Source organism: Panthera leo, chromosome B2 (assembly GCF_018350215.1).
Source record: "Panthera leo isolate Ple1 chromosome B2, P.leo_Ple1_pat1.1, whole genome shotgun sequence".
Taxonomy (NCBI): Eukaryota; Metazoa; Chordata; class Mammalia; order Carnivora; family Felidae; genus Panthera; species Panthera leo.
This window is the reverse complement of record NC_056683.1, coordinates 61,965,038-61,982,425: the sequence shown is the minus strand read 5'-3', so window position 1 is coordinate 61,982,425 and position 17,388 is coordinate 61,965,038. Positions and strand designations below refer to the sequence as shown.

The 17,388-nt window shown below is 33.8% G+C and overlaps 1 protein-coding gene across 2 annotated transcripts in view; it reads right to left on the bottom strand.

The window, feature by feature from the left end:
• Window positions 1–17,388, bottom strand: part of LOC122220060 (adhesion G protein-coupled receptor B3) — a 362,141-nt gene that overhangs the window by 302,395 nt on the left and 42,358 nt on the right. For both annotated transcript variants that reach the window (XM_042939127.1, XM_042939128.1), the window contains 2 exons: window positions 11,147–11,296; window positions 10,284–10,359 (listed from right to left, as the gene is read on the bottom strand). In XM_042939127.1, the coding sequence (XP_042795061.1) occupies window positions 10,284–10,359; window positions 11,147–11,296 (226 nt within the window). The remainder of the gene's footprint in view (window positions 1–10,283; window positions 10,360–11,146; window positions 11,297–17,388) is intronic.

The window sequence follows — 17,388 nt, the reverse complement described above, 5'->3', positions numbered from 1 at the left end:
GGCTCTTTATGTACCATGTCAGGCTTTGTGATCTACTAATGCTTCCTGGCTGGTACACATTTGTATTCACTGCTAGGAAAGCAGATCTTACAGCCAAATGGATTTCATGACTAAAGTAATAAAGTTCTTTTCTATTTTTGAGGTTTGTGCTAGTTGGTATCTAAAACATTAAAAAATGTATAGAGTTATTCATTCAAAGGAGACTCAAGTTATTTTTCATAGTTATTACAAAGGCTTAAGGGGCTTCATGTATATGAACCATATCTTAAAGAGAGTAAAAACATGAGTATAAAATGGAACACAGCTGTTTACAAGAGACTCACTTTAGGTATAAGGACATACACAGGCTGAAAGTGAAAGATGGAAAATGATGGCCACATACATGGTAACCAAAAGCAGAGACGGCCATATTTGTATTGGACAAAATAGACTTTAAGTTCAACACTATAATAAGAGACAAAGAAGAACATTATATAATAATAACTGGACCAATTCACCAGGAAGATATAATAATTATAAACATATACGTACCTAACAGCAGAGCACCCAAATATATGAAGCAAATATTGACAGAATGGAAAGGAAAAACAGACAGTTACACAATAACAGATTTCAATTCAATGCCTGACTTTAATAATGGATAAATCAACCAGATAGTGTTTCAATAAGAAACAGAAGATTTGAACACTATAGACTTCTGTACCTAACAGCCATATAACAATTCCCTCTCCAACAACAGCAGAAATACATTTTTTTCAAGTGTATATAGAGATTCTCTAGGATAAATCACAGCTGCCACAAAAAGAGTCTTAAGAAATGTAAAACAACTCAAATCATACTAAGTATCTTTTCTGACCACAGTGGAATGAAACTAGAAATCAAAGGCAAAAGAAAAACTGGAAAATTCACAAATATGTGGAATTAAGTAAAACACACTTGAACAATCACTGGACCAAATGATAGGTCACAGGGAAATTAAAAATATCTTGAGACAAATGAAAATGAAAACACAATATACCCAAACTAATGAGATGCAGCAAAAGCCCTACCAAGACAGAAAAATATATGGGTAAATGTCTCCATTTAAAAAGAAGAGAAGTGGGATTCCTGAGTGGCTCAATTGGATAAGCATTTGGCTCTTGATTTGGGCTCAAGTCATGATCTCAGTTGGTGAGTTCCAGACCCAAAATTGGCTATGCGCTGACACTGCAGAGCCTGCTTGAGACTCTCTCTCTTCCTCTCTCTCTGTGCCTCCCTCCACTCACACTTGCTGTCTCTCAAAATAAATAAATAAACTTAAAAAAATGAAAATAAAAAGAAGAAAGTTTTCAAATCAACAACCTAATTTTAAAACTCACAGAACTAGGAAATAAAAACCAACAATAAACTAAAACCAAAGTTAGCAGAAAGAGGTGAATAAGATTAAAACAGAAACAAATGAAATATAGAGAATAGAAAAACAATAGAAAATATCAACCAAACTAAGAGTTAGTTATTTGCAAAAAATCAACAAAATTGACAAATTCTCAACTAAACTAATAAAAAAGAGAAAACTTAAATAACAAAACCAGAAGTGAAGAGAGGAGACAGTACAATTGATACCACAGAAATAAAAAAGGATTACAGAAGAATACTAAAACAATTACATGCCAATAAACTGGATAGCTTAGAAGAAATGGATAAATTCCTATATATATATACAACCTACCAAGACTGATTCATGAAGAAATTTTAAAAATTGAAACAGACCTATCCTATAACTAGTAGAGATTGATTCTGTAATCAAAAACCTCCCAACAAAGAAAAGCTCAAGAATAAATGGCTTCACTGAAGAATTCCACCAAACACATAAAGAAGAATTAACATCAATTCTTCTCAAACTTTCTGAAACACTGAAGAGGAGGAAATACTTCCAAACTCATTTTGTGACACCCTCCTATCAATATCAGAAAAAGATACTGTAAGAAATCAAAACTACAGGCCAACATTCCTCATGAATAGTCATGCCAAAAAAAAAAATCTAACTAAAATACCAGCAGACCAAATTCAACAACACATTAAAAAGATCATACAACATGATCAAGTGGGAATTATTTTGGGATGCAAGGATGGTCAACATATGAAAATCGAGGTGATATAACACATGAACAAAACAAAGGACAAAAACAACATGATTATCTCGATGCAGAAACAGCATTTGAAAAAAATTCACTCTTTCAGGATGAAAGCTCTCAACAAATTAGGCATAGAAGGAATGTATCTCAACATAATAAAGTCCGTATATGAAAATCCCACAGCTAACATTATACTCAATAGTGAAAAACTGAAAGTTTTCACTGTTAGATCAGGAACACGGCAAGGATGCCCTCTATTGCCACTTCTATTCAACATAGTATTGAATTCCTAATGAAAGCAGTTAGGAAAGAAAGAGAAATATAAGGCCATCAAATGGAAAGAAAGAAGCAAAATTATCTCTGTTCATACGTGAAATGATCCTATATGTAGAAAACCCTAAAGATTCCACAAAAAGACCTGTCAGAACTAATACACAAATTTAGCAAAGGTACAGAATACAACAATAACACTCAAAAATCAGTTGCATTTATACACAGTAACAAATAATCTAAAAAGTAAACTAATAAGACAAATCCACTTATAATAGAATCAAAAAGAATAAAATACTTAGGAATTAATCAAGGAAGTGAAAGACTTTGTTTTAAAAACAATTTCTTATGATATTTAGTTATTTTTGAGAGGAAGAGAGAGAGAGACAGAGCATGTGTGGGGGAGGGTTAGAGAGAGAGGGAGACACAGAATTCAAAGCAAGCTTCAGGCTCTGTGCTGACAGCTCAGTGCCTGACATGAGGTTTGAACCCACCAAACATGACATCATGACCTGAGCCGAAGTCAGACGCTTAATCCACTGAGCTACCCAGGTGCCCCAGAAGTGAAAGACTTCTACACTGAAAGCCAAAAACAAAACAAAACAAAACAAAACAAAACAAGAACAAGAACAAAAACAAAAACAAAAAACTTACTGAGAAAAGTCAAAGAAGACACACAAATATGGGAAGACAATCCATGTTCACAAATTGGAACACTTAATATTGTTAAAATGTCTGTACTACCTAAAGCAATGTACAGATCACTGCAATTACTATGAAAAATCCCAATGACACTTTTTAAAAAAAGAAATAGAAAAAAAAATCCTAAAATTCATATGGATTCTCAAAAAACCCTGAATAGTCAAAACAATCTTTAGAAAGTAAAACATAGCAAGGGGCTTCATATTTCCTGATTTGAAAACATATTACAAAGCTACAGCAAGCCAAAATAGTACGGTACTGGAATAAAGACAAATGATAGACACATAGACCAACTGAATTGAATAGGGATCCCAGATATAAACCCTCTCATATAGGCTCAAATTATCTTTGATAATGGTGCCAAGATTACACAATGGGGAAAAGATAATCTCTTCAACAAATGTGGCTGGGAAAACTTGATATCCACATGTAAAAGAATGAAGTTGGACTCTTACATTGCACCGTATAAACAAAATTGACTCAAAATAGATTAAAGATCTAAACGTAAGACCTGAAGCTACAAAACTCCTAGAAAAAACATAGGGGAAAATCTTCATGACACTGAATCTGGCAAAGATTTCTTTGATATGACACCAAAAGTATAGGTAGCAAAAGCTAAACTAGACAAATGGTACTACATCAAACTTAAACATTTCTATGCAGCAATCAATAGAGTGAAAAGGTAATCTGTGGGATAAGAAAGAATATTTATAAGCCATATATCTGTCAAAGGGTTAATACTGAGAATATATAAAGAAATCCTAAAACTCAACAATGAAAACAAACAATAGGATTAAAAAATGGACAAAAGACTTAAATAGATATCTCTCCAAAGATATAGAGATGGCCAGTAAGTATATGAAAAGATGTTTAACATCACTAATAATCAGGGAAATGCAAATCAAAACCACCATGAGATATCATTTTATATCTGTTAGGATGGCTACTATCCAAACAAACAAACAAACCAAAACAAAACAATAAAAAACCCAGAAAATAGCAAGTGTTGGCAAGGTTGTAAAGGTATTGAAAACCTTGTGCACTACTGGTGGGAATTTTGCTTTGGAAAACAGTATGGAGATTCTTCAAAAAATCAAAAACATAATTAGCATATGATGCAGAAATCTCATTTCTGGATATACATCCAAAAAAAACGAAAACAGAATCTTAAAGAGATATTTGCATACCCATGTTTATTGAAGCACTATTCATTATAGCCAAAAGGCAGATGCATCATAAATACCTACTGATAGATCATAGATAAAATATGGTATATACAGACAGTAGATCATCCAACCTTAAAAAAGAAGGAAGTTCTGTTGTATGCTCCAAAAAAGATGAACTTTGAAAACATCATGCTAAGTGAAATAAGTCAGTCACAAAAAAAAAAAAAAAAAAAAAGTAATGCATGAGGAAGCTAAAGTAGTCAAAGGTTTAGAAACAGAAAGTTTTGAGAGGCTGGGAGGAGGTGAAAAGAAAAGGATGTTGCTGTTCAAAGATATACAGTTTCCATTTTGCAAGATGAAAAAGTTCTAGAGATTTGTTGCACAATAAGGTGCATATAGTTAATACTGCTATGTATTTAGAAATGGTTAAAATGGTAAATTTCATGTTATCTGTTTTTTATCACATGAAAAAATGCAATGCAGTATTACAAAAAAACATCAGTGGAGGGGACTGTGAAAGTAATTGTGCAAATAAAGTGTAATCAGATAAGGTACAGTGAAAATATGTTAATGGTTTAATAAAAACATTAAAATTACTGTAGTCTTTTTCCATTTTTAGAATTATAGTTCATATAGCTTCTAAAGTGAGAGTTTTCATAATTATTTCAAAAAGCCCCTCAATTTAAATAAAACCAAACCAAAGTAGATGATTTCACATATTGTAGGAACTGAGGACTTCATTGAAATCATTAAGCTAAATATATTTGCTTTTCAAACTAAAATCAGCTGATGGCTGCTAAAAAGTAGGATTCAGCTAACTTAGAGCTTTAAAACGAATTACAATTTCAAAGTAGGTTTACTAAGGGATGTAACACCTAAAACTACAAAGAAGCTAAGTGATCAGGGATTTAAATTCACTTTCAAAAGGTGTGTCCAAATTAAATTCAGAGTTTTGTAAATCATATACTGAATGCATAATAATATTCATTAATATTAGTCATGCAAATTTGTTACTTCCATAGATGATTTTAATTTCTAGTGTTTTCACAATAGGATATTATAAAACGATACAGGATATCACAAAACTACAATATGTCATTGCAAACTCAGAATGAAGAAGCAAGATTAAAAGTTTAGGTCCTGAAACTGAAGAACAGGTGCTCTTAAGAGAACTCAACAATTTCAGGTTGATTGCCTTCAGGATGTATTGGTTTAAAAGTAATTATGTTTTTCATGTTTTGATTATTTCTAATATAATTTAGTTCAATTGCTTTTCCCATTTGCTTTTAATTCCTATAATATATGAACTCAAATGAGTTCCATTTTCTAAATATGAAAAAAATTCAGCATCATTTATCTTTATCAGGCTGGTGCACTTGACATCACATTCATGTGATTTTGCATTATTGAAAAATATTTTTTTTCCTTTTTGAAAGATAATTTTCAAATCACTACTGGCTTATGAGAACATTGTTGCTTTTGGTTCATCTTTATTTTCCCTGGCATTTTAAACTATAGTGGAATTTGCATATAATTTTAATTAGATCCTTTACAATGTCGTGAATATTAATAGCTACATTAAAATGCTCTTCTTTTTAAACAGGCTATATTTTTCACATGTCCTACAGGAAAACTACATATTACTCCTACATTAAAAAGTATTGTGAATTCCTATAAAACCAGAACCTGACTATTAAATGAATTAGAAAATGGATTATTTACAACTGTTTCTTAAACTCTAGCTTGAATATATGATTGGATACACCTTTTCTTCCTTGAAATAATTTCAGTAACATAAATTCCTAGAAGTGGCTTCTTCAATGACAATGCATCTTTAAAGCCTCTTGAGATTGCCAAATCATCCCACTAAAAGGTTGTTTCAGTTAAAAATCCTCACCAGCAGCTTGGGAACTTGCCAGGCTGTGAGTGGTTTTTAGTTTCCACACACAGGGAATGAGGCATGTGTGTGGGTGGCCTTGCCTCTCCCAAAAGACCATCTGTCCTCTGCTGGCCAGCTTTCATCTATCAGGCCCCAAAATGGTCACGAGGGGCTGGGAAGAGTAACAGGCTCTCGCCTTGGTGTCAGTAGCTTGGTTCGGAGTGACCAAGTTGACTCTCAAGTATCCTTGAGTCTGTTCATACATGGTCACCTCCTCCTTGACTTTACAAGATTTTCTGCAGAACAGCAATATGTATTCACACTAACATAGAGGTACACAGTTTGTACTGCTCAAATGAATCAATACAAGCATCATAGAAGCAGCAAGACAGTGGAAGAGTCCTGGTTTGGGTAGAGAAGACGTGAAGTCAGTCACCTACTGGGCATATAATCTTGGACAGGTCACTGAACTAATAAGGACCTTAGCTTCTCATGTGTAGAATTGAAATTCTAGATGGTACGAACCGTTAAAGGGCCTTGTAGCACTACTATCCTGGTTCTATGCTTTTTAACCATAGAAAACTATTCTAAAGAGGGATAAAAAGTAGAAGGCTGAGAATAGCACATATTTAGCTTGGACTTGAGTAGAGCACATTCTTTCAGTTGAAGGGACAATCTGAATCTACTTAATTGTAAAAGGAAGACAATCCAACAGCAAAATAAAAATTATAGCTTGAAGAATAGTTGAATGCATATTAGGGCAAGAGAAGAAAATAAATCTCTAAATAAAAGAGTCAAGATGCAAAGTTATTTCTGCCTGTGTGTGAAGGAAAATTTCTAAATCATATCTATTCAAAACATTACATCAAGTTCTCCTTCCTAGTCCCCATGAGAGAAATTATGCAAAGTATTGTTTTGAAAATGATTATATCAAGATATAAAATTTCTGGAAACTTAACAGCAAGCCTAACATTATTCTGTGTATAGGAAATGCGGTTTTTAAAGTTTCAACAGATAATTAGTAAAATGATCACTCAGGAAAATGTGTTATGAAAATTTGGTAAATGATGACTAAACATAAAGAGCAAATTTGAGTATTTTTTTCATGATGAATAAGAAGACATTTCCTTTCCTGCGGCATCTGGGTGGCTTAGTAGGTTAAGTGTTAGAGTCTTGACTTCAGCTCAGGGCACGATCTCACAGTGGTGGGATTGAGCCCCATGTCAGGCTCAGTGTGGAGTGTGGAGCCTATTTGGGATTCTCTCTCTCTGCCCCTCCCCCTCTCATTCTCTCTCTTTCTCTCTCTTTCAAAAATAAATAAGCTTTAACAAAAAATAAATAAATAAAATATTCCCTTTCCTATTGGGTTCAATTCACATAGTACAATTTATACAGTAAAACAACAAGATATATATATTTTATTCCTCTGCTCCTAAAATAGTTGTACGGTATATACCATAAATGTCTATGTATCTAATTATTTTAAAAATGGCTTATGTAGAATATTCTATCAGATAAGACAATTAATTATTCCAGTAAACATTTCTGGGACCTTTGTTACTTACTAAGCATTGTTCTGGAGTTTCAACAGTAAAGCAGATGTAAAAGAATTCAGACCAGTAAGGTTAGCTGGGTTGCAGCTTAGTAAATGTTTGTTCAGTGACTTGAAACAAAGACATAACTCTTGTCGTTTAAAAGGCTTATTCTTACTTAGCAGATCTATAATTGTACAGTTACTAACTCAACTTTCTGAAATAGTTTTTTGAAAGGAAAAAAAGCATGCCTGAGAATGCTTCATGGTTACATTTTACTGTACAAAATAAAAGAAAAGGAGAAGTAAATGCTAATGTTTCACCTTCAAATAGTACTTAAACAAACATTTAATCCTGCATGTTCCATTATCATTATTTCTTGTCAATGAATCTAAATGTGAATATTGTTTTCCTTTGGTCATTTACCTAATTACTTTATACATAGAAACTCTGAATAGGTATACATATTCAGAGTTCTTATGTAAAGGTTGTTGAGGACTTTAAAGAATATATCAGAACTGCACAATTCTACAATTTTACTACAATAAAGACAAGGAAATTTTGAAGTCAGAAAGAACCTTTGAGTTCAACTTCACAATTTACATATTAAAAGTTCAATGATTTGCCCCCAAATTAATCTAAATCCGTTTGCTTCACAGATGGTATTACAGGAGTCACTGCTCTGGACAATTCCCTGCTTTATCCATTAAATCACTCATTAAAATACCCAGTAGTCTACCCTAAATAAAATTTCAATTCCCTTGACCATAAATTTAAGAAGTATGGAATAACCTGGCTTTATTTAAGTGAGTGAGTTCCATGGTATTATACAAAACATGATTAATCATAATACAATCTAACTTTGTTAGTTCTGTAGGAAAAAAAGTAATTCACTATCTAAAGCATTTTATGTTGAATATTTTACTTGCATTCACTATATCACTCAGCAGCAAAAAGGGTGGATATTGCACATCACGCTGCTTATATTTTGTTTGTTTATTTATTTATTTATTTATTTATTATTTGTTTATTTATTTATTAAGGTGCTTCTATTTTACAGCTGAACTAAAGGAAGGCACTTGCTGAGTGACTGGGGCAAATTTAAAAATTTCTTGTTATGTGAAATTAAATTTAAAACCCGAGTCATCTGATTCCAAGTCAGCGTCTAGTCTAGAGTTGTTGAAAGATTAGCTTCATACAAATGAACTCCTTATGGAAATGAGGGTCTAACTTTGAGTATCTGGGTACGTTTAACTTTACCACATTTCTTTTCAAATGAACAAAATACACAGAGTTAGAGGCATGTAACCAGAAATCCATTTTATCTGTAATCCTGCATACCAATGTGTTTTAATCAAACCAGTGGAAAAGTTGAGAGAAAACTTACTTGTTTTGAAATCTGTTATTGGTAGAACAAAAGCAAATACGGACTGATTCAAATTCAGAATGCCCAAATTCCATCCAAAGAAAAAGGAGTTAAAACTACACTTCCCATAGTTGTCTTTCTGGTTGAATGTGAACCTGCATTGCATCTAGAGGGTCACTCCATGACTCACCAAGTAATATACTAATAATTTGCTGCACATGGAAAGATTTCTCCCAAAGAATCATAATTAGTCACTGCCGCTGCAGAAAACTTAGTTGCTTCCTTGCAAGGCTTTTTTCTGTTGGACTGAACTCTAATTGTGTTTATTTACAATGCTATTTGTTATGCCCCAGGTATAACTGTACAGATCATTCAGCCTTTCTTCCCTAAAAAGTGGAAGCTTTATTCATGAGGGTGTGAGTAAGAGCTCACAACTCACTGTTGTGCTAACTAAAAAAAAACCAAAAAACCCCCCAAAAAAACCCAAAAAACAAAACAAAACAAAAAAAAACAAAAAAACAAACGATTGGTCTCAGACCTCCTGAAGGAGATGGGGTGAAATGAAAGAAATGGGTCATCCTGAGTGATAGCATCACTACCCAAGTAGGTGTGAATGATGTTTTCTGTGAGATCAGGTAAAGTAGTTAAGACAATAGAGCAAATAAATTAATGTTGGTAGAATTGCTATGTGTAATTGTTTCCTTTAGTGTCTGGGAGGAAAGAAATCAATGGATTTCTTCCAAAAATAGTTCTCTAATTGAACAACAGCATTTTTTCTTAATGTAGCTATAATTGAATATTTATTTAGAAGCAAATTGAGATCTTGTGCAAATGAAGAACAAACCATGCATTCCCAGTCATCGTGGCACTCCTTTAATTTCATGTAATGCTGATGAACAGTACCATTAAGTGCAAATAAAGAGAGAAGACAGATTAATTTTAAAACGACCCATTCTATTACAGAGACTTCAATTTTTTCTTTTTCTTATTTTTTTCCCTCAGTCTTAAGGCAAGTCATGATTAGTTATAAAAGAATTGCAGGGCTATAATCAGAGACCAAAATTGTCTTTTCTAGTTGTTTTGAAGTGCATAATATGCTAATAAGCTGTTCATTAAATTGGTATTTTCTATTTAATTTAAGAAAAGGCTCTTTGTATTAACAAAGCTTGTTTGACTACTTTCATAGAATGGGCTATAATCACATTTTTGGAATAATTTACAAAGATTATAACAGCTTATTACTTCGTAGCTTACCTCAAAGTGGGCAAAATTAGATCTAAATTTTTGTATAGGACTGCTCCAAGAACAAATACTGATGATTCATCTAATTCTAGAAAGAATGAAATTAAAAATATTAGTGAAACGACAAGAAAAATACTGTCTTATAAAACTTTAATCTGCTCATTACAAGGGGATTGCAGTACTTGCTGATGCAAAGCCGAGTAGAAGAAATGTTTTCTTAACCATGCATGGTGCAGATAAGCCCACACACCATACATATTAATGGTAGCTCTAAAAGATGTGTTTTCAGTGGCTTTGTGTCTTATGAAGTAACCTTTCTTCACCAGGCTGAGACCAGAGGCAGCTGTAGGTGCAGCTAAGGAGCTTCAGAGACAACTTTCTTTTGGAGTTTAAGATATATGGTCAAAATCTCCAAGGTAAAAATCAAGACTACAACATCACTGTTGAAAGTAGCCATTAATTTTAGAGGCTTCTGGAGATGTTCTTAAAACTTAATTTTTTCTTAAATTTGCCTTTACATACCAAAATAATAACTACAAACCAAAGCAAAATTAAAAATGACTGTAGAAAGTGGTATGTTTCCATACCTCAAATTAAAATATTATGCCACATGCTTTACATTGGGATAAAACTGACATTACTGAGACCTAATTATGTCAAGGGCAGATCTATAATTTGCATTTTTCCATTTTAATAGGTCCTTTCCACCAGTAAATTCAGATTTAAAGACTATGTGTAAGTCTTCTGTATTTACAAAATTAGACTCGTGATTGCAGACTAAGTTGTTTAACATAAGCAGATTTGTATCTAGTGTACTATTAAATAACCTTATTAGAAATGTTTTGTTCAAAGCTCAAATTATGTCACATATTTACCTTTTGATGATACAGGAGTAAAAATGCTTTTTGGAATGACTACCCTATCTTCTGAGTTTCTTGCCCAGTCAACCATTCCTTTTCGTCCTTTCATTGGGAAGTTGATGTCTGTTAGAACAGATGCTGCAGGAAGTTTCTGAATGCTAGCCACTATTAGAAAAGAAGTAATAATGTTAACTAAGATCTTTCAGTGGAATCAAAATTGATCAAATTACACCTTGCAATATATTCAAAAAGTTTTGAGCCAAATTATATTTATTAGAGCTACAAAACAGACTTATTTCCTAATATTAGACAATAATCATTAAGGTTGCCAATTCTTTTACTTATCAATTTAGATTTCTATTGCTTTCCCCAGGAATCATACACATGGTCAATGGGGTGTATTCTGAGAGCAGCATGTACTGCCACGCGGTTGTTCAGAGTTGACTTCCATTCTAATGGTTATAGGTTCATACTGTGTTTTTTGCTAAGCATTTTGATTAACACATTTGATTCATAGACTGAAATTTGTGTTTATATCTGAACTTTGTTCTCGGAACAAATTTTCTGCATTTACATGTGAATGTCATCTTTGAAAGAAATTTTTCATGGATTAAATGGGGTACCATGAAGGCATGGAAAACAAAGGCATATTACTCTTGAAGACAGAACTGTCATAATCCAACTAATAAAGCACCAGTAATGCTATAACCACAGAGACAGTGTAATATGCAAAAATATTTATCAAGTAGATTAATAACACAAACTTTTTAAAACAGCCCCCTCCGTAATTGAAAGTAATAAATGGATACTTGGAGTGTAGAATTGTGTCTTTACTTGCAATAAGTATTTTAATATATATTGAAAAAAGTCATGAATGATATGTTTGGTAATGCCTGATTTTTTTTTATTATATCTAACAATTATATATGCACACATATATACATATATACATACATAATAAAATTATAAATACTTAAGTACTTATTAATTATATACATTTTCAATTAAGAAATGTGATTTGTACAACTTTTACAGAGGTTCATACTTGTTCTACATGAAAGTTTCAGGTATCTCATGGAGGATTTAAATAGATAATGAAAAAAAACTATAGCAGCCATTACAATAGTAAGCTAAAGTAAGAAACCATCCAGCTCCTCATAAGTGGATTTCATTCTGAAGAAACTTGTAATTCAAATCGAGAGAATGAAAATTAGAAATTTAACAATATTAGTTGTATAAATATATTGCAACACTGGCTTAGTTCCAAATTGAAATGGTTATGTATTATCGTACTTTACTAAAGCTCTTTTGGCTATTATAGACATCCATTATCAGCATAGGATGAAATTTCATTTGGCCTGTAATTTGACATAATAAGCTTAAAAAAGGATTTTGCTACTAAATGTTGAAAGAAAGAGGGTGCTGGGTAACACATAAATTAGTTATGGATGTTACATGCTGGTTTTGAATAACAGCTATAATTATTCTGCTTTCTTTAATTTTTCAAACAATATAGTCTTTGTTGTCCATAAATAACCCAGTTCACATGTCCTAAAAGGTCCAAATCCTCCACTGCAATTGGATGGACAGGTCAGCAAATTGGTAGCACATTCTTTCTTGAGGGTCCTATAAGTTTTATTTAATCTGCAAAATTAAATTCATTTACTTCCAAATTCCTTGGCTCTCACTTTGGTTTTCTTGATATTTAGAGGAAATTTATTTCACCTCTTTGCTCTAAAAATTGATGAAAAGAAATGAAGATGTTTCTGACTGTCACACAATTGGTTTCTGTTATAAGGGAAAATAAATAAGAGATAAATTGTTGAACCCTGAAGTCTAATAATTCCTCTGTTACTATATTCCTTGGATAGAAAACAAAAAACAAATGACCAAAAAGAAGCAGTAACAAATGGAGGAAGCACATTCTTTACCAACTCTATCACTTTATCCTGAATAAGCTCTAGACTAATGGCATGTCCTTAAATATACAAAAATGATAGAATTAAACGTGCATGCATCTCATATTATGAAATGCACTCATTCTTCAATCAATGGTACACTGGCTATTGAATTATGACTATATAGGTTATATTGTACTTTTGAACACAGTCTAGATTAAACAAATATAAAAATCAATTAGGATCAGCATTTAATTTGTGCAAGAAGTCCTCTAAATTGCAGTCTTGAGTATAGGGAGTACATGAAAACAAACACTTATTCATTGATTTTAGTAGAAATGTAATTCTTAAAGTAAGATGACATTTTCAATAAATGCATTATAAAAAAGGATATGACTTCATAGGCTGATGAGATTCAAATGTTAGTCTTCAAATTATCAGTGTATACACGTTCTTTAAAATACAAAATATTTATAATATTACATCTTTACCTTAAAGCTACCTAGGAAGATGCCTTAGGTGATACTGTGGTTCTTCATGATCCTGACATGATTAACAAGAAAACCCATTTCCATATAGCAAAAATAGTTCAAAGATGACTTTTATTTCCTCCTTCTTTCAGTCCCTGTACCAGACACTTGGACCAATCCAATCCTCAATCTCTTCCCTCCTTCACTGAGTTTGAGTGTCCAAAACCTTTAGGTAAAACTCAGATGTAGTCTTTAGGGAACTGGAAAGCTCAGATGTTAAGTGAATACCAAAGAGGTAGGATTAAAAGTGAATGCTTTAAACTATGCCAAGTATACAAATATGTGTTCAGTGCTGACAAAGGAACATAAATGCAAAGCATAAGTGCATAGTCTACACTCTGTTCCTGCAGTAATTGCTGCATTAAAACCAGTCATTGTGGGTGGTTAGATAATAGAGCATCTTTCCTCAAAAACTGAGAAAACGCCTTTCTTACAGAAGATTAAAGTGCTTAGAAGAAACCACAAAGGACACAGTGTCCCTGAACAAATAGGCACATCTCGAATGCTCCAAGAATTATCCTAAATTCACTGTATCGTGTTTTCATTACAACACTAGATTTGATTTCTTATGCAATAAAAATAGGTGACTCATCACTGATAAACCTTGCAGCAAAACCAGCTGCACTTTCATTTTCCAATTTTAAAACTTTCATTTTGAGTTTGGATATGCAGCATAAAATTCCTCCTCATGAGAAAGCGTAAGGAATCCTTGCAGACTCTAAAAGCACAAGGTCGGTTTTTTTGTTTGTTTTTGTTTTGCTTTTGGTTCATCAAAGCAGGGTGGAGCTTTGAACCTTGTCCCTGAGGAAAATCATGAGGTTTTAGCACTTTGCCCTAATTGAGGTTCTGGAGAATGGCAACTCTGTCATGTAATGGCATGTCAGGTAATGTGAATGGCCCACATACAAAAGCTCGGGTTAGTTAATATGATGCAGCAGTTGCATCATGGACAAGAATGGAGGCACGTAAAAGGAAAAGACTAGAGAGCCAAAGTACACCGATGAATGCTGGAGGGATGAGAAAATGGGCAAATGAGAGCTAACAGGGAAAAACCACAGTTTTCCAGATGGCTTAAGTCTGGACTCTGAATCTGGCCTGGGATTCAAATCCTAATATTGTAGAGTATAATATCTTGTTTGTTTGTTTGTTTGTTTGTTTTTCTGGGCCAGTCCCAGTTTCTCTTTGCTATTTTGTGTAATTATGGAAAGCATACCCTACCACTCCCAAAAGGCTCCTTTTAGAAGACAAATTTCATGTCCATCTTATAAATTGTGCAACACTGGGCATTGCCTATAACTTCTTTGTTCCTCAATTTTTTCTTCTGTAATATGGGAATAATATTATCCACGTCACTGAGATGCTGGAAGATGAAACTTACTATGTGTCAAGAGGTAAGTCAGATGCCTAGAACAGTATGTGGGTAATGCTGTGTAAGTGTTAGCTATTATTTTTTAAAATTTTTAAACATTTATTTATTATTGAGAGACAGAGAAACAGAGCATAAGCATGGGAGGGGCAAAGAGAGAGAGACACACACACAGAATCCAAAGCAGGCTCCAGGCTCCGAGCTGTCATCACAGAGCCCGATGTGGGGCTCGAACTCACGAACCGTGAGATCATGACCTGAGCCGAAGTCAGAGGTTTAACTGACCGAGACACCCAAGTGCCCAAAGACATTCTTTTTTGATTGTGCTTCAGTGACTTTGGCATAAGATTATGTATTTAAAAGTTTATGTTGGTTATCCAAAGGTAGGGATTGCATTTAACCAAAGGTAGGGATTATACTTAAAATAGAGCTCATCCTTTAGTACTTAAATGTGTCACCTAGGGAGCTAAGGTACCTTCTTACTCATTCTCTTTCCTTCCTTCCCTCCCTCTCTCCCTCTCCTGCCCTCCTCCTCCCTCCTGCTGCTTCTTCTCCTTCTCTCTCTCCCCACCTCTATGTCTCTCTCCTTGTCTCCCTCCATCTCTATCTCTGTCTCCATCCTTCTGTCCCTCTCCCTTTCCTTTTCCAATAGAATCTTCCAGAGGGAAGAGGTTGGGTTCTCTGGTTATTTGGCCACACAAAGTCAGCCAGGTTAAAAATCTCAGTTGGAAAAGAAACCTACTGCATCCTAGGTGACAGATTCAGTATTGCCATTGCAGCCAAGGCCACAGTCTGCAAAGAGAACTTCAAAAGCACTACCCTTATGCAGTGACCTAACTTAGTGCAGCAATTCACATCGTATAAATGAGTAGCAGAAACTCCCAAACAAGGGAACCTATCATAAACAAAAGTGTAGATGGATACAGGAAAAGAAGTTTAAGAGATGCCTTAAAAGGGATATTGACGTTTCCAAAATATTTAAAGTTTGCATCATTTTTCATGTTGATTCAGAGGGAACAACTTACAAATTGGGTCTTGACTCATCAATATGAGGAAATTGGCTAGTTATCAAAATGGATTTGCTTGTGGAAAACATCACTCAATATTACTAGATAGTCACTCCACAGTTTTGATATCCCATACGAAAAATATGGCAGGGAAGGAAGTATGCACTGCATCAGTGTGTTAGAAAGCAACAATTAGTTTTGTTTGTGTACCTAATGCAAGCACAGAGGGGCTGAGCAAAGCCTACATGTAGTGTTATCTGTTGGCATTTAGCAGCTTAAAAAGTCATGGTTTTTATATTTATATAGAAATGCTGAGTGCTTTATAAAATACTGAGGGCATTTGGGAGGGAAAGGAAGGACAGCTGACATTTATTGAATAGTTGCCATGACCTTGGCATTTGTTAGACATTCCTTAATCTATTCAACAAGTATGTATCAAATATTTTCTCTGTGCTAGGCACTGTTCTTAGCACAGCACTTAGGCAAGTGCTTTACACGTGATATCTTATTTAATAGTTAAAACAACCCTTATTTAATATTTAAAGCAACCCTAGGAGGTGTCATTATTATCAGTATCCTCATTGTTATTATCCCTACATTCATTTACAAATGAGGAAGTAGACTCTGTTAAAGTGGTAACATTGTGATTCAATTCTCAGTTTGCCTACTCAGAAGTATATGATTTTGCACTGTGTGGTGCAGTTTGATCTTACCTAACAAATCAGCAGCAAATTTACTTTGTCTTACTGTAATATTTTTGCACTAAATATAAAAGACAGACATAATAATTCAATGAGAGGAAATGAAGCTATTCTCACTTGTCCAGCAAGAGATCAAAATTAGATACTACTGAAGAATGGTGATTATCAAAAGGGCAAACAGACACGTACTTTAATTTGTCCAGCATATCTTTACGTTCTAACATCTCCATGAAAAATCACATTCCTGTGAGTGGTTTACAGGAAACAGACAATCAAACGGCCAGTTTTGGTTGTTTTTCTCATTACCCCATCTCCCCCATTTACTCTGTCTCTTTTCCCAAAATGCCAAGATTGGAATGCTGAGAGCCCAAGAGAAAGAACAGGTTTGCTAGAAAGTAGCGTGCAGCCATGACTTCCCAGGAAATGGAACCACTAGGCAGGGGCATCTGAAAGGACCCAGTGCTCTGACAGCACCTATCAGTTCTATCCCGCCATCACCACTAGAGTGAAGCATCCCCAAGTCCCAGGACCAGCACACAGAGATTTAGATGAGAAATACTCTTCTCTTTAGGAATTTACAGATTTTTCTTTTTAAGAGAAAAAGTAGGATCCTCTGATTTTTTTTAAAAGTAGACAAACTAGACGGGCAGTCAAAAAAGGACCTATATGGCATATTGAGCACACGGTTTTCAACTTGTTACTTTTTAATGACTTACTATGTATAATGAAACTTTAAATACTTAACCATTTTGCAT